Source organism: Herpailurus yagouaroundi, unplaced genomic scaffold, assembly GCF_014898765.1.
Source record: "Herpailurus yagouaroundi ecotype Mexico unplaced genomic scaffold, PumYag 140, whole genome shotgun sequence".
NCBI lineage: Eukaryota > Metazoa > Chordata > Mammalia > Carnivora > Felidae > Herpailurus > Herpailurus yagouaroundi.
Window position 1 is genome coordinate 36,772,561 of NW_024412395.1, and position 22,245 is coordinate 36,794,805.

The window sequence follows — 22,245 nt, forward strand, 5'->3', positions numbered from 1 at the left end:
TCTAGGCTTTCCCACAAACTCACTCACCACATTGGGCTGTGTTCTTCTGGTAACACCAGGGTAGTCAGCTGATTGTACTGCTCAGCAAGTATCTAGCAGGGAGTGAAATGCCAGTCTCTTTACTCATAGAGCTCCCCTATAGAAGTTGGTTGAACGAAGAAAGAGGCTCTTCATTCATGCCTAATCTGTAGAACAGGAGGGGGCACAATGAAGAGAATATCTGAAATTCCCTCCAGGTGAAACACAGCATATGCTATTTCTTCTGAACTTGGGGCACATTGTGGAATGGCCTGGTCACAGTACAAATACCTGAGTACTTCACTAAATCATGCTTTTCAGAGAGAGATAATGTGAATTCAGCCAAAGGGTTACTTTAATAATGTTAAAAAGGAAGATTGTATCATTTAGCCACCTTGTTTTTCATAAGCCATCAACCATGTCTAATGTTAATTGTTTGTGTTGTAACCCCCAGAGAACGTCCTCAATTCCCAACGCATGTTAAATAACCATTGCATTTGATTTTACTTGACCACTCTGCTTAGATTGATACTCAGAGTATTTCCTTAAAAAATGCTATTTAAAACCCCTTCAAAATATGTCTACTTCATCTCATCATCTGCCAGGAATGCTTTTTTTTAATATTAATCTTGGAAGTTAATTTTGAGTTATCCATTTTTTCACTCAACCAACATGCAATGATACCTCCTGTGTAACAAGCACTGGCTTGGCTCAGGGGTGCAACATTGACCAGATAGCTCCACTGCCCTTTTAGAGTCTACAGGCTAGTTGGTGGGGGGGGGGGGACGCCGATGCACAGCAAAATAAATACAAATATTACAGATTGTGATAAGCCAAGAAGGAAATATACAAGGTGCTATTGCAGAAGATAACTGGGCTGGGACCCTTTAAATGTGGAAATTAGGGAAGAGCTGTCTGATGCAGTGATGTTTTAGCTAAGATGAGAAGTGTGGGAAAGAGGCAGTCAGGTGAAGGGCAGACAGAATTGTATTCCAGGTTTAGGGAAAGCCCTTGGTGAGGCTTTGGTGTGTACAAGGGTATGAGATTTGTTATTCTAGGAAATGGCAGAGGGCCAGGATCACCAGTGCTTATTAATAGAGGGAGAGACTCATGTAGGGTCTGAGAGGCCCTGCCTAAAGGATTTTGTTTATATTCACAGTTCAGTAAGAAACCATTGAAGTGTTTAAACACAGAAGTAAAATTAAATAATTAAATTTTTAAAAGACTCCTCTGATTTCTCAGTACAAAACAAATTATAGGAAGCACCAGTGAGAGCACCAAGACAGTTAAGAGTCCATTGCAATTGACCCACAAGAAATGTTGGTGATTAGGACAAGGATGGTGACAGAGAGACAGGGAGAGATGGATACACTGAGAATTATGTTTATAGATAGTAAAGCCAGGATTTGTTAACAGATTAAATATAAGTGATGAAAGGGGCACCTGGGTGACTCAGTTGGTTAAGTGTCTTGACTTCAGCTCAGGTCATGATATCAAGACTTGTTGAGTTCAAGCCCCACATTGGGCTCTGTACTGACACCTCATAGCCTGAAGCCTGCTTGAGATTCTGTGTCTCCCTCTCTCTCCGCCCCTCCCCTGCTCACACTCTGTTTTTCTCTGTCTCTCAAAAAATAAAATAAAATGTTAATAAAAAATAAATAATATGTGATAGAAAAAGGAGAAATCAATAATGACTTCTAGGGTTTGCAAGGGAGAGAGGCTTCTGTTTTCTCTTTTATTTAGTTTTTCTTTTCTTTTCTTTTTTTTTTTTTTTGGATTGACCACGTGAGTAAGTGGTGGCACTATTTATTGATGATTAAAAAGACAGACAGTGGATCAGTCAGTTGAGCACCGATTTCAGCTCAGGTCATGATCTAAGAGTTCATGAGTTTGAGCCCCGCGTCGGGCTCTGTGCTGACAGCTCAGAGCCTGGAGCCTGCTTTGGATTCTGAGTCTCCCTCTCTCTGCCCCTCCCCCACTATGTGTTTGTCTCTCTCTCTCTATCAAAAATAAATAAACATTTTAAAAAATTATTTAAAAAAAAAAGAAAGTAAGACCTGGCTGACAAAGCCAGGATGAATCTGCAGTTCCACTTCAGACGTATTTATTTATGTGTATCTGAGACACACAAGAGGAGATACCCAGTAAATGTTTGGATCGCTGAGATGTCACTGTTGACTTTGTGAGTATTCAGATCCTATGTAAGGTCATCAGAGTAAATAAGACCACCTGGAGAATTAGTAAAGGAAGGTGGAGGCTAACATTTAAATATTTACAGTGAAAATATGTAAACATTGAAGTACTGGGAGGGAAAGCAAGACAATCTAAGAGAGGAGTCAGCTAGATAGATATTCATCAAGGGAAAAGTTTGTGTTTTCCACCATGGCAGTTTTGAGGGAGCTGCAAAAACAAACAGCATTTCACTATGCATAGGGAGATGGATGAAAATTGAGGAAGGGAAACAAGGCATATCAATAAACATTTGAAGCTAATTTACAGTGAGAGGAAACAGAGAAATGAGGTACTTTGGACCAAGGGAAGAACTTTTTGTTGGGTTTGTAATCTTTTTAGTTGTTTATCTCTTTAAGAATCTATTTGAAAGATAAGAGATTTTAGGTTGGGGTGCCTGAGTGGCTCAGTCAGTTAAGCATCTGACCGGTGAGTTCGAGCCCCACATGGGGCTCTGTGCTGAACTCAGAGCCTGGAGCCTGCTTCAGATTCCACTCCCGGATCATGCTCTGTCACTCTCCCTAAAAAATAAATAAACATAAAAGAAAAAAGATAAGAGATTTTAACAGATATTATATGAAGGCAGTCATAGTGTAGTAAGGAGCAAAATTATCAACATCTCAGGTAAAAATCAAAGGGAGAACCAGACCAGTGAAGTTCTTAAGACAGAGTTAGGCATAAAGTTGACTGACACAAAAGTATTGATTTGTCTTTGATAGAAGGATCAACTTCCTCAATTTTAATGGAATAGAACAGTGTAAGGATTTCATAATTCCAAGAAGGTTTATACATTTAATGCTACAAAGATGAGAGAGTTACCAATCAATTAAATACTTTGATTATTTAAGAAAGCTCTATCCTGTGTCTTGAGGGTAAGAGCGAGTTCCATTCTTCTTTTGTATTTCAGTTATATTTTATTCTTACATTTTAGGTTAGGCTGAAACTTCTTTCCTGTTAGCATTATGGTGTTTTGACAGTTAGAAAATGAGAAAGAATAGATTGCACATGTAATGCAATGTACAACACATGTACAAGCCGGTTGATGAATATAACTTGTCATTTAGCATCTTCCATCTTCTGGTAAATTGAATGTCTCTACTGCTACCCGAGCTCAACGACAGCCCTCTTCTAAGATGAATATTGCTTGAGAGGTCAACTGGAGAAAACTTTATCTTTCAAAAATTAGCAGTTCTCCTTAAAAGAACAATGTTAATTACCATATAAAACCCAGTCCTTTCAGGGAAGCCTGAGTGGCTCAGCCAGTTAACCATCCAACTCTTGATTTCGGCTCAGGTTATGATCTCACAGTTCATGAGTCCAAGCCCCGCACGGGACTCTGCACTGGCAATGCAGAGTCTACTTGGGATTCTCTCTCTCCCTCTCTCTCTGCCCCTCCTCCACTCATTCTCTGTCCCTTTCTCTCTCAAAAATAAATAAACGTTTAAAAAAAAGAACAATGCTTCCAATATATAATGATAACTATGACTTGTTTATTGGGATAAACAACCTGTAGCACATATGCAATATATTATATGTAAGTAATAAACATACACATATGAGTGTGTGTTCTATGTTTGTGTATATATATATATATATATATATATATATATATATATGTTTGTGCATGTATATATATATGTGTGTGTATATTAGTATATTTTATAGATAGCATGCATATACACATATGCTATTAGTATAACCTGTAGCTACATAATGTAATTTTATAGAAATAAATGTGTTAGGGATACTTAATAATTAGCCTCAACTGCACGGTAAATCTAGGACACCAAGAAATACAGGCAAATGTTTTCTAAGAATTTACAGTTTTGAACAAGAGATAGTGAAGTAAACAATTGCTTACAAGACAGTGTAATCAGTTCTTCATGAAAGGATGTTTAAAGTACCAAAGTCACAACTACAAAGCCTCCCTACAGAACCTTCTAGAAGAAGTGATCTTGGAGATAGATTTTGAAGGATGCATAGATGGTGAGTGGATATAAAGGAGTCCTAGTACATTTTAATACGAATAATATATCCAAAGGTGTAAGATACTGCCAATATATGATAGCTGAAATTGACAGTCATTTAAAATGACTGGAGTAAAATGAGTGGAGTATAATTGATTTTGCTTTAAACAAATTTAGATGTTTACCATGACATCTAACATGTATAATAAATTCATTAATTCATAGCAGAGTTTAGATACTAAATACTATTAAGTAGCGATTAGGTTGACTACTAGAAACTGAAAATTTGGTAGTTTAACAAAGGCAATGAAAAAATAATTGAAACTTACAAGTCCAACAGTACAATATTTACAAATATCAAGCTCTTCTAAATTAGAATCCTTTGCCAAGCTAAGTATACCAGTTCTAAATTTTGTGTCCATCTGAGGTTTGCTTGAGCCATATAAGATCTAAAGATCTGGCCTTAGTTAGCCTCAGTTCCTTGTCAGACATTATTACTGCATTATTTACAATGATTGAGATAGGATTGCTTTTTTTCCACAGATTTGGCAATGTGGAGGCTCTTTGGAGATTGTGACTTGCTCCCATGTTGGTCATGTTTTTCGGAAGGCAACTCCTTACACTTTCCCTGGTGGCACTGGTCATGTCATCAACAAAAACAACAGGAGACTAGCAGAAGTTTGGATGGATGAATTTAAAGATTTCTTCTATATCATATCCCCAGGTAAACAATTCTAATATCTTTCTTCATCTGCAGGGAAAAATAAAATATTAAACATGCTATATATGTGTTTAATTATTGCTACTATTCCACCAGTTTAACTAAAATGTATTTTATCACCATAATATTACAGAAAATCGTATTTGAGAAGGTAGTACTATGAAGTCATTTTTCATCTCAAATGAGAAGGACTATACTTATCTCAAATGGCTAAATATTCCTTTTTCTTTGTTTCTTTCTTGGCACAAGTATTATGCCAGAAAAGTGGAGTAAGCAGAGAGATCTAAATTTAATTAATATGTATCAGCTCAATTTAAGAAAAAAAAATTTAAAAAGAAGTAAGACTTTGTTTCCTTATTTCCCAAATAAAGTTGGATAAGTTGGCAAGAAATTTTGTTAACATTTAAACAGAGATGTTCCCTACTGCCTAAATGATTTCCTAAAGATATAGGATGGTAAGTTACACAGATATAAAACTTTATCTTTTTAAAGAATATTAAATGATGTAGCAAATTACTCATTAATAGATATGTAGAAAAGCATAATATAGGATACTAAAATATTATCCTACTTTAGTTACAAAAAGTAGATATGGAGATAGAAGTAAATGTAAGCTATCACTGGATGTAAGCAGTGCATGTGTAAATGTAAGCTAATAGGATTGTGAATAATTTATTCTTTTCCTTATATCTTTTTAAATTTTTAAAATAAAACATAGCATTTACTGTTAAATTTATTTGAAATGAATTTAAGGGGAAAATATATTTTAATAAAGAATTTAAAAATTGTTTTAAAGAATGTTACTAGCCATTAAAAAAGAAGAAAAATATAAAGTGTGAAAAAAAATCCCATACCTGAGTGGAGTGATTATGAATGATTTTATTTTTATAATTTTCTAGAATTTTCCTAATAGCTGTATTACTTATTTAAAAAAACAACCTCTGAGACATTGCGTTGTTTTCTAAGGAAGTAACATGAGACATTATGAGAAAATACAAACAAGGAGAAGACATAGGGGCCTTCAAGATCTCAAAGTTTAGACAAAGAGACAGAAACATAAATTAATACAATGGGAATTCAACTGTATTGATAAAATAATTTTTTAAAATTCTATTTTGATAGTTTATGCATAGGCCTTGTGGTCATCAATGTCATCATTATGTAACCCACAAGAATACCAAAAATTCATGCTTACATCTTCTCTCCTACATTATAATCTATTGAACGGTTTGGAAACACCAGTTTAGGTTCTGACAGGCTCTGATTTCTGAAAGTATATATACGGCTGTGAAAATTCTTCTTCTACAGATAAAGGGACAATGAGCAGTATGAACTTCCTTGTTAAGATCCCGTATTACTATAGAAAAGAAAAATGAGAGCAATGCATGTGTAAATGTGTGATTAGGTGAAGGATTTTTCTTGCACATTTTCAAGCCTCTTCCATGTCGAGAAGCTATTGTCAGGAACACTATTTCACGCATAGATGTATTTCTCTTTACAGTAGAAAGCCAGTCCAGATATTCAGAGTCGCATTTGGCAAGAACATGTAAAATTCATAGCAAGGCAGTGACATTTATATAACCTTTTCATTTTCTTTTGATAATGCCTTCTGAACCCAAATCATTACTTGTAGAAATATATAAGCTCAAATACGAAGAAAGGAGTAGTGGAAGAAAGAAATGTGCCATGTGTGATTATATACAACTTATATTCAGGAATAGAAGTATTTGAGAATAATTGCAACCATGTGTATTGTAGTCACCCATGATGAATATTATTTGTAAAAAGCAATGTGTTAGATTTTGTATAATTTCCCATTGAGTGAAAAAGGCAGATAAATAGTAGAACCATTTCTCAAACTGTAATGAAATGAAAGCCTTAGAGTTTAATGGGTAAAAAGGAACACTTGCTTTCTGGAACTATTGACTTTATGTTACTCAACAGGGACTGTTTGTATATTCTGGAAATCGTAGCTATCATTTGGAAGCTTATTGTTCTTATGAAATGGGCTTATTTAAATCCAAAAAGGTATTTTGGAAAGCAGGAAAAGGACATTTGGGGAATATGCTGAAAATATCTAGGAACTTCTTCAGGGCGTTTGCGTTTTTGTATGTCTCTGACTGTCAGCGTGGCCAAGCATGGAAGCCGCCTGCTGTAGTATGGGCAAGAAGGAAAAACCAAAAACACAAAACAATAAATTGCTTCTCAGTGAAAAAGGAAAGGAAGTAAGCTGGAAACTAGAGTTGGATGTCAAAAACAGTTCTAGCCCTAGACAGCTTTCAGCTCATCCAAAAATAGATAAAATGTGTTGAATTGGGGAAATCAAGACTCTGTCACTTGTATGGTGGTGAGCCTTTTTTGAGTGAATGACTATTTTAGTCATTACTGATCATCTCTGATACTCTTAAAATCAACATCATGGATTTCTTTGCTATCATCCAGAATTGTTGGGATTCTGTTTTTCATCTCCTTGGGTAAAAGGAAAGTTTGTAAAGAGAGAAGGTGGTGTATGGGGATAGCAGAGAGATCCATGCGTGCACACCTACACTTAGACTTACATCCTTTACTCTGATATACATACATGCACACAAACACACACAGGTATTTATGAAAAACTCTAAAAAGCTTATATTGAATTCTGTCTAATTCTCCAAAACTTGCTTAATAAGCGGGCTAAGGAAAATGTTATAATACTTTCTAGAAGGACCTTTATGTATCTATTAATTTGCCCAAGATGTTTTGTGAAGAGACTCCCATTTTTTTTAATTTTTTTAAAAAATTTTTCAACGTTTTTATTTATTTTTGGGACAGAGAGAGACAGAGCATGAACGGGGGAGGGGCAGAGAGAGAGGGAGACACAGAATCGGAAACAGGCTCCAGGCTCCGAGCCATCAGCCCAGAGCCCGACGCGGGGCTCGAACTCACGGACCGCGAGATCATGACCTGGCTGAAGCCGGACGCTTAACCGACTGCGCCACCCAGGCGCCCCGAGACTCCTATTTTTTACACCCAAGGCTTCTATTAAAAAAAATCTTGTTCTCCTCTTACACAGCTGTTCAAAGGGTGATCTTTAAGTGCTGAGCCTTTATGAATAGAATTCTGACAACTTTGTTTCCTTCCAATATACTCTATAAAATACTGCCTGTTTTATTGGTTGGTTTCATGCTTCAGCTCTGTCTTGAAAAGACTGGGTATTCTTTCTCTCTCAAAAGTGTATTGCCTATAGTTTTAATACCACAGCCAATCCATTATTACCATGTACCATATTGTTCTTTGTCTATTACTTGTCTCTTTATCCATAGTAGTTTAGAGACGTGTAGTTACAGTGTTTAGCAACTTTCCTGTCATTTTACAGTCCTAGAAAAACTGTGTGTTGAATAATTAGAAGAACCAATGAATGACTAAAGGGAATGACCAATGCACTTTAAAGGGAAGCCACTTTTGTTTCTTCTTTTCTACTGAATTCTCCATGGATGTCTGATCTGTGCCAGACTCCTCACAAGAACTGCAGCACATTGGAAGCTTTTGTCCCCCTTCCCTGACCTAACCCCTGAGTAAAGACCCACTTCCCTGATCTAACCCCTGATTTAGGACCCACTGATAAGAGGGAAATGAAAGCTACTCTTCATATATCTGTGATGTCTTATAGGTACTTATAGGTACTTAAAGGTACTCTTCATATATCTGAGTTTCCTCTCCAAAAAGAAGGTTCCATTGGTTTACTCGTGTTCTTAGGGAATTATGATTACACCATAACTATAGACACACACAGTAATATAATCCTACCTTCCAGGACTAATATAAAAGTCTAACAGGCACGATTTAGGCAAACAATAACATTCTGCAATAGAGCAGCACAGTATAAGAGCCCATAAGCTTAAAATATGACTACTTTTACACATGTTGATTTTTATTTTTCTCATGACCCCCATTAATTTAAAGTTAAAATGGGATGTATAGATAACTACGTATGTGAATTACTTTATGTGACTTTTTTGCAAAATATTTACTGTACATCCTAATTGTCTCAGCCTACGCCCATTAGCCATTGGCAATATTGATAGAGCTGGCTGTATCTAATTATGTCTCCCAAATGGGTATATGAATGAAGAATAGAAATACTTTGAAATAGTGTTGAAGAATACATTTTCAACACTTGTTTAGTTTGCTTTCTGGCTGCCTTTTTGAGGATGCAAATACTAAAGCATCATTGATTTTTAAAGCCCTGTAGGCTCTTAAAGTCTGAGGCAGTTTTTACTAGTAATTGGGCTGTTACAGCTGGAGGCAATGTGATTGTCCTAGCAAATCCTTTGAAATGAAGTGATGTCAGCAGAAACCACTCTTCACAGAGCAACCCATTATAAATGCCCACATTTTTTTCCTATCAGTCACAGGTAAAAAGCTTAAGAACTTTAAAATACAGTATAGTCATAACACTAACCATGTATTTGAAATGCTGGATGCTCTATAAATATTGATTTTCTTTTGGGGGGAGATAGATTTCTAACTGTGTATCAAAGGACATGGTGATTAGAAGAAGCTGTCCTTATATAACCTCCAGTTGTTCTTCCTTTTCTTTTTTTTAAAAATGTTTTCAGGTTTATTAACCTTTCAGAGACAGAGAAACAGAGCACTAGTGGGAGAGGGGAAGAGAGAGGGGGAGCCACAGAATTGAAAGCAGACTCTAGGCGCTGAGCTGTCAGCACAGAGCCCAATGTGGGGCTCAAACTCACAGATGGTGAGATCATGACCTGAGCCAAAGTCAGTGGCTCAACTGACTGAGCCACCCAGGTGCCCCTGTTCTTCCTTTTCTTAATGAACCACTTGTGCTCTTGTTTTGAGCAGACACAAATTGAATATAGAATTTAAAGATCCCCCAAACATACCTTTAAAGGTATTTATATGTGACTGGGAAAACAGCTTATTTTCCTTTGGCAATTTTGTAGCATTTTGATCTGTATTCCAGATAAACAGAAACCTCACATTTAGCAACACATCCTTGAACTTATTTTGAAGGTTAACTCTATCTGTTAACCTTTTAAAAATACTTTAGAAAAGTCAGTTCATCAGAGGCAGCCTTTGTTAGAAGCATCTTTGCATCATTATGAAAGTTTAAGATGTATGTTCCTTTCTATCTCTTGAAATTTTTATCTATGAAATACCAATGTTTTTCAGCATGCTGGTTTTTTGAAGATACAATATTTAATAACCAGCCCTTTGAATGTAGGTCCTAATTTCTTTTATGAGTCATAAAAATGTGGTTCCAGGCCGATTTCATGAGCACAGGTTTTGATGTTCTCCACAAAATATGCAGCATGCACATTTTTTTTTAAATAATAGTCCAGGGATATCAGTTTTTGGTTGGGTTAACATGAATTCATCTCTAAAGAGTGCGGCAGTTCTGAACATAAAGTACATTTGCACCTGTGAATTTTGTATTTTTATTAATAAACACTTCTTCAGCAGCACCAACCATGTTCTCACCAAGTGCATAGGATATCAGGAGGAGGAAATTCTAAATCATTTTAATATGCTTGATTGTAATAGCATGTAATTCATGTATCTGGTTGATACTGTGAAATGCTAAATGTGGAAGAAAGGAATGATGGCTATACTCAATATTGTTGGTATTGTGGGTGGACAGCTGTTTTTCCTTGCTACAATTAATTAAAGACACTAGGTCAATTTTTATTGTTGGTATTTTATGGGTATTCATTTGTGTTTCTTTTATAATAATGATATTTTCATGCTTCTGTCTTCATTGGGTAGGTATTTATTAAATTCCTGATCTGCACTGTGCCAGGTAGGGAGGGTACAAACACAGAAAAGATGTTGCTTTTGCCTTTAAAAAGTGAACTGCCTATATCATCACAATTAATTAGTTCAAATGAAAAATGAAATTAAGTGCTTAGTACATGGGGAACACGCTGTCAAGATTTAAAAGGGATACTTATGTGAACGACCAACATTCTCCTTGATTTCTACTCTCACTCATAAGCATCAAAATCAAATGAATATCTAAGTCTTTTCCCTTCTACCTGCTAAGTTTTCTCAAATCCGTTCAGTTATTCTTGTTCTTCCACTCATCTCAAATCCAGAGAAACTCTTGACCATCCTGATGGGTCCTCCTGCCTCAAAGCTTTGTCCACTTTTCACCCACTTTTACCATGTTGCTCAAGGACACTCCTGAAACTAAATTTCATTTGATCTCTCACTTACCTACCAAACTTTTAATGACTTAACAGAAAGTCAAAAATCTGGAATGTGGCCAGATCTGATGCTCACCCAGCCTTTCATCCTCTATTTTCAACCCTAGCTTTCCACACACCAACCATGTGGAACTAAAGTCTCAACATGTTCCCTCCAGCTTTTAGAGTTTTGCATATGTCTAACATAGTATTTGATGAGTTAATAGTATTTGATGAGTTAATGAGTGAGTTTACCTCTGCATAAAGTGCCATCATCATCCACCGACATTCATGATTCATGTGTAATGTTTATTAGCGTTTTCGCGGGAACTCCAATGGCCTCCCCTGTTGTAGTATTTATGCATTTTTAAAGTATTTCTTCCCTCCACTAAGCTGTGTGAATAAAGAGACTATATTTGTTGTTTGGTTAGTTGATTGGTTGGTTGGTTTTGTTTTTAGAGTTCATTGAACTCAATTTTTTCTTATTATATTTGTCAGAGGCAAAATATATGTTTCAGTCACCACTGCTGTGTCCCCTGCTCCAAAATAACCCTCTGTGAACCATTTGGTGCCTATCCTTCAAATCCTTTTCCTATTATTTGTATACATATATAGACATATATACATATATTAAGTAAATAAGATCATATAATAGATACTGTTTTAATTTCCTTTCTATATAGTTTGTCCTATAATGTTTTACACAGAATTCACATAAGATTATATCATTCTACCTTGGAACTAAATAATACTGTACTGCATGGATATATCAAAACTTATTTAATCATACCCATAGTGACAAACATTTGTCGGCTTGTGGTTGTGTATTATTATAAGTTACAGAAGCGTTCTTGAAGCAGTATCTTTTGAACCTGGTAGGATTTGTCTAAACAACATAGCAACCTAAAAAAGAGTTGGTAGCAGACTACCTGGATTATTTCAGGTCCTGGCTCCACATAACCCCTCTCTGTATTTACTTAACTTATCTGCGCTTAATTTCCTTACTGTAAATGAGACTTATAATAATTGGGCCTTCCACATAAAGATTTTTGAGACTTAAATGACAACTAGATATATAAGGCATTTTGGACAATGCTTGGCAACATTAAACACTCAATTAGTGCTAGATATTTGTTATCATTAGCCAGATATATTCATACAAGTAGATTTAGTGAATCAAAGAATATGTACATTTGTATTTTGGTAGAAATTTTCAAAACTTCCATCCAAAATGATTGTAACCATTCCACCAACGGTTCTTGAGCACTTATAATATGATTATCACCACTCTAGATTTTTAATACTTTTTATTTTTGCATAGATATGTGTGTGCACATATATATGTGTATATTTATTTATATTTGCATATAGAATTAATACATATCTAGTTTCTTTTCTCATATTGCTACTAGGTATGAACATCTTTTTTATTATTACCTGGATTTCTTCTTTTTATTCATAACTTTTGTTCACTTTACTATTGGATATCTTTTCCCTTTTATATATTCATAGATCTTTATGGATTTTTGTAACCAATATTTTGTATGTTATATACACTGCAAGTATTTTCTCCCAGACTGAACATGTTGTAATTTTTTTTGTATATAAAAATATATCTTAAAAAAGAATTTAATTGTTGAAGTGAAATCTGGCTGGCTTAACCTTTATGGCTTTAGAGATTATTTTGTGTTAAAACAGACTGGCAAATTTCAGGTACCCCACTAATGTTTGTTGAGCGATTTAAGTTTGAGGTTAGTAAAATGTGCAGGATTTTTTTTTAAGTAGTCTGTGATCTCTCTGGGCAATAAATGGAAGTAGAATGCTAGAATCCGATAATTCTCCTTATGCAAAGTATTATCATCTTTACCCATGGAACATAAATAAAAGTATTAGCTTCAATAGTTACATCAGCTATAGCTAGTTAATCAGTTATAATAGTTAAAATTTTAAATAAATCTATTAAATGATTATATCAGTTCCCATTACAGTAATTATTTCCAAATATCTTGAATTGTATTCATGGTCCATAAAGTTAATAAACAGATGATATAAATAATGTTTATTGAATGCTACAAAAATATTGAATTTGAACATAAGGGTGGATCATTGTACCCTCAGAGTCTTTGATTAACCAATCAACAACTCAGATAATTAGTCCCTGAAATAATTTTATCATTACCAAATCTGAGTAGTTTCAAGTATTTCTAGAGTGAATAAATATTACTTAAGCTCTAATATAGATTTATTCACATAATTATCACTACCTCCTAGGATTTAGATATCAAAATTATTCATACATTTAGTTTTTGGTTCATCTTTAAATGAAAAATGTATAGCCCTAGTCTAATCAGTGTGTGTGTGTGTGTGTGTGTGTGTGTGTGTGTGTGTGTGCAACTTCTGCAATATTCTGAAGTTTCCAGTAAGTAAATTCTACCTCATTTAGATTGGATGCTCATGATTAATTTTCATTTCCTTAAAGCTTGTTCAACTAGTCAGAATAGGACATTACAATGTTTTTCAAATTGGTGTAAACGATCAAGACCACTTGTGTAAGATGGATGGATTTTTACTCTCAGAAGTTGGCCAAGAGTTTTTATTGATGTAAGAGCATTAAATATGGATCAAACATGATTCAGGTGCATACAGAGGTTTTCCCATACCTACTTTCATCTTGTGATCTTCAGAGTGCCCCAATTTTACTATATAATTTTAGCATAACTAAAATTGAACAGCTTAACACTTATATAATCAATTACATTAAATGTCGATTCTAATTCTTACCTCAGTTGAACAGCTCATTCTGACACTCAGCAGCAGTCATTTACATAAAGTTATTGGCGGTCAGATGGTTACAAATTGCAGATTTCTTTTCTTTTCTTTTCTCAAATTGCAGATTTCTTGTTTTCAATGCTCTCAGGCTAAGTCCCCTGCATTAGGTGTTCTGGTGGATTATCTTTACCTGGATTTCTATGTTATCATCATCTTTAGCTGTTTTATTTTATTTTTTTTTTCAACGTTTATTTATTTTTGGGACAGAGAGAGGCAGAGCATGAACGGGGGAGGGGCAGAGAGAGAGGGAGACACAGAATCGGAAACAGGCTCCAGGCTCTGAGCCATCAGCCCAGAGCCTGACGCGGGTCTCGAACTCACGGACCGCGAGATCGTGACCTGGCTGAAGTCGAACGCTTAACCGACTACGCCACCCAGGCGCCCCATCTTTAGCTGTTTTAAATAACAGTTACTTATTTACATATACTCTTAGGAGAGTGAGCAGAGTCAAAGATAACTTTCAGAGAATTAGGAAACACAGTCTTTTCTAGATCCAATAATGATAGAATGTGGATTAAACTCAGTGTGCTAAGTTGAGGCTCTATAAAATAATTCTTGGCAAAAATAAAACAATACAAAAAGGAACTAGCCACATGCTAGCCTACCAGACAGTAAATACTATGACATTGGGTGCCTAGATGGCTCAGTCGGTTAAGTTTTTGACTCTGTTTTAAGCTCAGGTCATGATCTCACAGTTTGTGGGTTTGAGCCCCGCATCAAGCTCCATGCTGACAGTGTGGAGCTTGCTTGAGATTCTCTCTCTCCCTCTCTCTTTGCCCCTCCCCTGTTCACTCTCTATCTCTCTCTCAAAATAAATAAACATTAAAAAAAAAAAAAACAACTACTAACGATAGATTACCTTAGCATCCTAATAACTTACAGTCTTTTGGGAGTAGCTCTCCTTTAGCATGTTAACACAAATTATCTAGAAAATAAAAACTATTTTTAGTAGTTATCTTTATTCAATGAGGTTATAAGTTAAGGAGAGCTTTGCAGCTAATCGTTGGTAGAAAAGAATGTGGGGCAATAGTTATGGGCCAGAATCGAAAGGTGATTTACACAGGGTGAGAGTTTTGCAAAGGAAAGTAGAAACAATTTCTGAAAAGGTAAGATGCCTATTTAACAAATAGGCCTCTTGCATGTTTTCACCAGAAGCAGCATTAATATGAAGTAGTTATAGTTAATGTGGGGTTGTCAGTGCCTTAAGACAGGTGGCCACCATATTGACAACCATCTATGAGCCCCCAGATGTGAAAGCTCTACTTTAGACAGTTTGCGCACATACACATAGATTTATTAACACATAATCAATGAGGTAAGTAGTAATTCTGTATGAATTGCCTATAAGTATTGATGTTTAAAAAAAATTTTTTTTTACATTTATTTATTTTTGAGAGACAGAGAGAGACAGTACGAGCAGGGGAGGGGCAGAGAGAGAGGGAGACACAGAATCAGAAGCAGGCACCAGGCTCTGAGCTGTCAGCACAGAGCCCAACACGGGGCTCGAACCCATGAACCGTGAGATCATGACCTGAGCCGAAGTCGGACACTCAACTGACTGAGCCACACAGGTGCCCCATAGAAGTATTGATGTTTTAATTGCAAGAGACATGAACAAAAATTAAGAGATTATTCTTTTTTTAATGTTAATTTTTGAGAAAGAGAGAGAGTGTTAGAGAGAGGAGGAGGGGGAGGGACTGTAAGAGGGGGACAGAGGAGCCAAAGAGGACTCTATGCTGACGGCAGAGAGCCCAGTGTGGGACTTGAACTCACTAACTGTGAGATCATGACCTGAGCCGAAGTTCGATGCTTAAGCCACCCAGACACCGCAAGAGATTGTTATATTTTACAAATAGATTTAAAGTGACAAAACAATGAAGATCTCAGATTAGCATTTATCTTTGGTTAGTTTGGCTGAGCAAGTTAAATTTTAAATAATACATGATATTAGCAATTTGAATTAAGGCATATTCTAAACATGGAAATAGCGATAAAATATATCTAACAGCTAAACTTTTCTAATGTATATTGTTGAAAATAAGATAAACGAAATTACAGTGATGGTATTCTTATGACTGAAAGTTTTACTAAATGAGCTCCATTGTGACATTATTTTAGTTTTTAAACTGTTTTGTATTATAAACTGCACATTTTTGGCACAACATCTCAGTTAAAAAAATTTGAAAACTTAGGAATTTTTCACAACTTAGTAATTTAGGAAATTCTATTCTTTCAGCACAATTTAATTATATTTCCAATAAGAAATTCTTATTGGAATTAAAGAACATAGATCTCAAGTGTCTGAATAAGTTATTTAATTGATCAAAATGAACGTTCCAAATTAGATGTAACTGTATGTAACTAGCCTTCGATCTATGATATATGAACAACAGTGGAAAGAAGGGGGGGCTTTGATTGAGAAATAAGGTAAGAGAGGGTGCAATGTTTTTACTAAAAGGGGATATTATGTGGAAAAGCTCAGGCATTTGTATAGATTCAGAAGATAAGAAATTATAAGCAGACAATTTTAAGTTCTTGACCAAGAAGCTTTCCAGAAATATAATGAATTGGTTTGCAATGCAATGAGTTTCTTGTCTATGGAAATATTCAAACAGAGCCTAGATGTCTGTCTTTTAGAGACGCTTTAATGAGAATTGAGTAAGAGGCTGGATTTTGTTATCTGAGAAACTTTCATATCAATGAATAAAAACACATTATATTTATTAGCCCCTGGTTTAAAATTGAAAAAAAAAAAGCAGATTTCAACTCAAAATGAACAACTTCTAATAAATTTTTCAACCATGTACAGGAAGTCTTGAAAAAGGATGACTATATGTCCTTGTTTATTTGGGACAGTCATGGTGCATATCTGTTATCTGGGCATAATTATTAATAGCGTCCCCTTTCACTCATAACACTGTCCTGATTTGAACAACAAATTATTTAGTCATTTTACTTATAAAGCATTGAGTAAATTGTATGTGGAAGTGACTGCCTCTGGAAGGGTCTAAGTGGACTGATAGAAATAGCAATCATTATGGCATTGAGCGGGACAAGACTTCTATGCCGGCAGATTCTTGTCTTACCAAAATCTAGAGAAAATCCCTAAGTGTTTCAGACTTTTGAACTACCAGTTTCTAGTAAATGCTCTAGTTCTGTGACCTCTCTGACACCCAAAATAAATGCCCTTCCTTGAAATTCTATCCACAAAGATATGATTAGTTTTTGAAAAGCTATCTCTTTGAAAATAAACTGATGTCACTGAATTCTGATTCATCTGGATAATGTATTTGCCAATATCTTCCTATTAATATGTCTGATTATAGTAGGGTTACTTTTTTTCACTTTTTATATATAGTAAGTTTAAACTTTCATTTACACAGTAGAATATAAACTTATTCAATTTCTTGGCTATTCCAGACATAAAAGAAAAATTGTGCCGATATGCATATATGAAATATATATAGTGATGTAAGAGTATATATTTTACCACATAATAGAATGTATGTGTGCATATATGTGTGCGTTTATGTATATATATCTCCACATGAGAAAAATATACATATGCATAAACATATATATTTTACTAGATTCAGAATTGTTTAGGAGATACTGACATTTCTATCTGATTTTTTGACTGTTTAATACATTGTACTTTCCCTGGCAATAATAAAGTACCTTACTTTAAATATATTGAAAGGTAGGAGCACCTGGGTGGATCAGATGGTTAAGTGTCTGACTCTTGATTTTGGCTCAGGTCACGATCTGATGGTCATGAGATTGAGCCCTGTAATGGGCTCTGCACTGAGCATGGAGTCTGCTTTGGATTCTATCCCCTTTTCTCTCTGCCCCTCCCTCACTCTCTCTCTCTCTCTTTTTCTCAAAATAAGTAAATAAGTATTTAAAAATAAATAAGCAAATAGGAAGATAAAGCCATATAAAATTCTCATTTTGATTGAAAAGGTTACAATATAATGATAGATTTTCCTATAAGTTTGGAAAACTAAGTAGACATGCCATAATAATATAATGCTAGTACCCTTCTTTCCAAAGCTCAAAAGTTCTCCTATGAAATTATTTTGTAATCCCAGACCATTATGAAATCCTTCTTCTTGAGAGAATAGGTATAGCAGATATCCATGCACCTCCTCACTCCCTCCATTAAAATCCTGTGCAAAATATTGTAATTTGTATTTTATCAACCCCCAAATTACAAAATCATATTTTCCTCTTACTGATGTTTATGTGTGCCAGATAGTTGCACATCTTGATGCTTATGTGTTCACCAATGAAACACATAAATCAGATGAAATGTTATCAAATATAAATATTTTCCATAGTCATGGGTCCTATTTTTGATAAAGTACATGTAATATCAGAGTTAACAATTATTTCTGTGAATATGGTGAATCATTATTTGAAAACTGGACATTTTCAAGAGAAGTTATATATCGAGGTTAGATGTTTCCCTGCCAAATCTGTAAAGTACACAATTAGAATATAATTTATCATCTCAAATTAATAGTTAACCAATCTAGAGTCTCCACTTTTGACAATGAAAATATAATTTCTTCATTGTCAAATAAAATAAGAACATTTGGAAGCCTATGCTGATTGGTTGAAAACAATGCAGGAAGATTTTGCGTGGACTGTGCTTGACTTTCTTCCATTGGACTTTCCTGTGTTTAGAGTCACTGTATTTTATTAATGAAGAGACAAACATGGAAGGAAAGCAATGAGGTGTGGGCTTCTTGGCAAATTTCTGAGTGTAGGTTCAACAGGAATGTTGCCCAGAAATGTTCGTTTATGTCAGACCCCACAGTGTACTTGGAAGCCTTTTACCCCATGGCTGTCAGTAAAGAGTAGTAGAGGAGGGTGGTAGCTATGCAAGAAAAATTACAAATATATGGTCTAACAGAAGCTGTGGGATAAAAGCTGTGTTTTATTTGTAAATATACTAGTTTCTTCTATGGCCCACTTTCTCCACTCTCACTGTACACAACTTTCTTTTTTTATTTTTTAAATTTTTAAAAAAGATTTATCTCTTTATTGAAGTTCAACACAATTCAGTACGTAGTTCAGTGGATTTTCATACCCCAAACGCACCTGTGTCACCAGGCTCCAGATCAAGAACCACATCATTTCAAAACCGCTTAACCTCCCTTGCTCCTAGAGCCCCTCATGCTCCTTCTGGTTGCTACGTTTTTATAAATCCTGACTTCTGAGATCATACATTTGCCTATTCTTAACTTTTACATTAATGGAACTCTACAGTGTGTGTTCATCTGTGTCTGGCTTCTTTTGCTGGGCCTAATGTTGTGTAGATCAGCCATTCTTATTGTTATGTAGAATTCCATTATGTGACTATAACATACTTTATATTGATTCCCTTTTTGTTGATGGCATTTGAGTGGTTTCCAGGTTTGGGCTGTTGTGAAAAGTCTTGAGAATTTATGTACTTGTCCTTGGATGAACATATGAATGCATTAATGTTGATATGTTCCTGGGAGTGTAATTGCTGGATCATAAAATTTATAGCTTTTTTTTTTTTCTACATAAAACTTACATGTTTTTTTTTCTGATTATGGGTTTTCTTTTCTTTTAGTTGAGTATAGTTGACACACAGTGTTACATTAGTTTCGGGTGTATGACTTCATGATTTGACAAGTTTATGCATTATGCTATGTTCACTACAAATATAGCTACCATTTGTCCCATTACATTGATATTACAATTTCATTGACTCTATTCTTTACGTTCTTCTTTTAATTCCTGTAACTTCCATTCCATAACTGGAGGCCTATATCTCCTTCTTCTTTTCACCCATTTTGCTGAACCCCCATCCTCCTCCCCTCTGACATCAATCAGTTTGTTGTTTGTGTTTATTGTTCTGCTTCTGCTTTTTGGGTTTTTTTTATTTTTTATTTTTGTTGTTTCAAATTTTTATTTAAATTATAGTTAGTTAACATGACTGTAATATTGGTTTCAGGATTAGAATATAAATATAAATAAATATAATATTATATTTATATAATTTATATATAATATATATAATATATATATAACATATATATTATATATATAATATATATAATATAAATATATATATTTATATAAAAATATATAATTTATATAATATAATTTATATATAAATAAATATAACAGCCAGTGCTCATCCCAACAAGTGTCCTCCTTAATACCCATCACCCACTTATCCATCCTCTGCCCACTTCCCTTCCATCCACCACAGTTTGTTCTCTGTGGTTAAGAGTTTCTTATGGTTTGCTTCTCTCTCTCTTTTTCCCCCTTCCCCTGTGTTCATCTGTTTTGTTTCTTAAATTCCACATATGGGTGAAATCATTTGATATTTGTCTTTCTCTGACTGATTTATTTTGGTTAGCATAATACACTCTAGTTCCACCCACTTCATTGTAAATATCTTCTCCCATTCCGTAGGCTCTCTTTAGTTTTGCTGATTGTTTCCTTCACTATGCAGAAGTGTGTGTGTGTGTGTGTGTGTGTGTGTGTGTGTGTGTGTTTATCTTAAAGAATCCCAGTAGTTGATTTTTGCTTTTGTTTTTCTTGCCTCCAAAGAAGTGTCTAGTAACAAATTGCTATGGCCAAGGTCAAAGAGGTTGCTGCCTTTGGTTGCTTCTAGGATTTTGATGCTTTTCTGTCTCAAATTTGGGTCTTTCATCCATTTTGAATTTATATTTGTGTATGGTGCAAAAAGGTGGTCCAATTCCATTCTTCTGCATGTTGCTGTCCAATTTTTCCAGCACTATTTGTTGAAGAGACCATCATTTTCCATTGGATATTCTTTCCTGCTTTGTCAAAGATTAGTTGACCATATAGTTGTGGGTCTATTTTTGGGTTTTCTATTCTGTCCCATTGATCTATTGGATCAATGTCTGTTTTTTGTGCCAATACCATACTGTCTGTATCACTACAGTTTTGTAATATAACTTGAGGACCAGAATTGGGATGCCTCTACCTTTGCTTTTCTTTTTCAAGATTGCTTTGGCTATTTGGGATCTTTCATAGTTCCATACAAATTTTAGGACTGTTTGTTCTAGCTCGGGGAAAAATGCTGTGGTATTTTGATAAGGATTGAATTAAATGCGTAGATGGCTTGGGTAGATATTTTAACAATGTTTGTTCTTCGAATCCATGAGCATGGAATGTTTTTGTTTTGTTTTTTTTTTTTTCATTTCTTTGTGTTACCTTCAAATTCTTTCATAAGTTTTCAATAGTTTTCAGCATACAGATTTTTTACCTCTTTGGTTAGGTTTATTCCTAGGTATCTTATGGGTTTTGAAGCAATTGTAAATGGGATTGATTCCTTGATTTCTCCTTATGCTGCTTCATTATTGGTGTATAGAAATGCAACACATCTCTGTACATTGATATTATATCTTGTGACTTTACTGAATATATCACTTCTAACAATTTTTGGGTGGAATCTTTCAGGTTTTCTACATGGGATATCATGTCATCTGCAAGTAGTGAAAGTTTGGCTTCTTCCCTGCAATTCTGATGTCTTTTATTTCTTTTTGTTTTCTGATTGCTGAAGCTAGGACTTTCAGTACTATGTTAAATAACAATGGTGAGAGTGGACAAGCTGTTTTGTTCATGACTATAGAAGAAAAGCTCTCAGTTTTTTCCCATTGAGGATATTTGCTGTGGGTCTTTTGTATTTGGCCTGTATGATGTAAAGGTATGTTCCCTCTATCCCTACTTTGTTGAGGGTTTTTGTTAAGAATTTATGCTGTATTTTGTCAAATATTTTTTTTCTGAATCTATTGAGAGGATCATATGGTTCTTTTCTTTTATTAATGTGGTGTATCACATTGATTGATTTGTGAATATTGATCTACTCCTGCATCCCAGGAATAAATTACACTTGATTATGATGAATGATTCTTTTAATGTAATGTTGGATTCAATTTGCTAGTATCTTTTGAGAATTTTTGTATCCATGTTCATCATGGGTATTGGCACATAATTCTTCTTTTAGTGGGGTCTTCGTCTGGTTTTGGAATTAAGGTAATACTGGCCTTATAGAAGGAGTTTGAAAGTTTTCCTTTAATTTCTAGTTTTTGGAATAATTTCAGAAGAATGGGTATTAACTCTTCTATAAATGTCTGGTAGAATTACCCTGAGAAGTCCTATGACCCTGTACTGTTGTTTGCTGGGAGATTTTTTATTACTGATTCAATTTCCTTGATAGTTATGTGTATGTGCACATTTTCTAGTTCTTCTTGTTTCAGTTTTGGTAGTTTGTATGTTTCTA

General features: G+C 34.8%; 1 protein-coding gene and 1 long non-coding RNA gene across 5 annotated transcripts in view; one reads left to right on the top strand and one right to left on the bottom strand.

The window, feature by feature from the left end:
* Positions 1-22,245, top strand: part of GALNT13 (polypeptide N-acetylgalactosaminyltransferase 13) — a 555,198-nt gene that overhangs the window by 369,337 nt on the left and 163,616 nt on the right. For all 4 annotated transcript variants that reach the window (XM_040475110.1, XM_040475113.1, XM_040475109.1 and 1 more), the window contains exon 9: positions 4,758-4,938. In XM_040475110.1, coding sequence (XP_040331044.1) covers positions 4,758-4,938 — 181 coding nt within the window. The remainder of the gene's footprint in view (positions 1-4,757; positions 4,939-22,245) is intronic.
* Positions 4,890-11,654, bottom strand: LOC121030575 (uncharacterized). Its single transcript, XR_005790299.1, has 2 exons — positions 11,379-11,654; positions 4,890-4,965 (listed from the first exon to the last, which is right to left on the bottom strand). It is a non-coding gene; the product is annotated as an uncharacterized LOC121030575 (long non-coding RNA).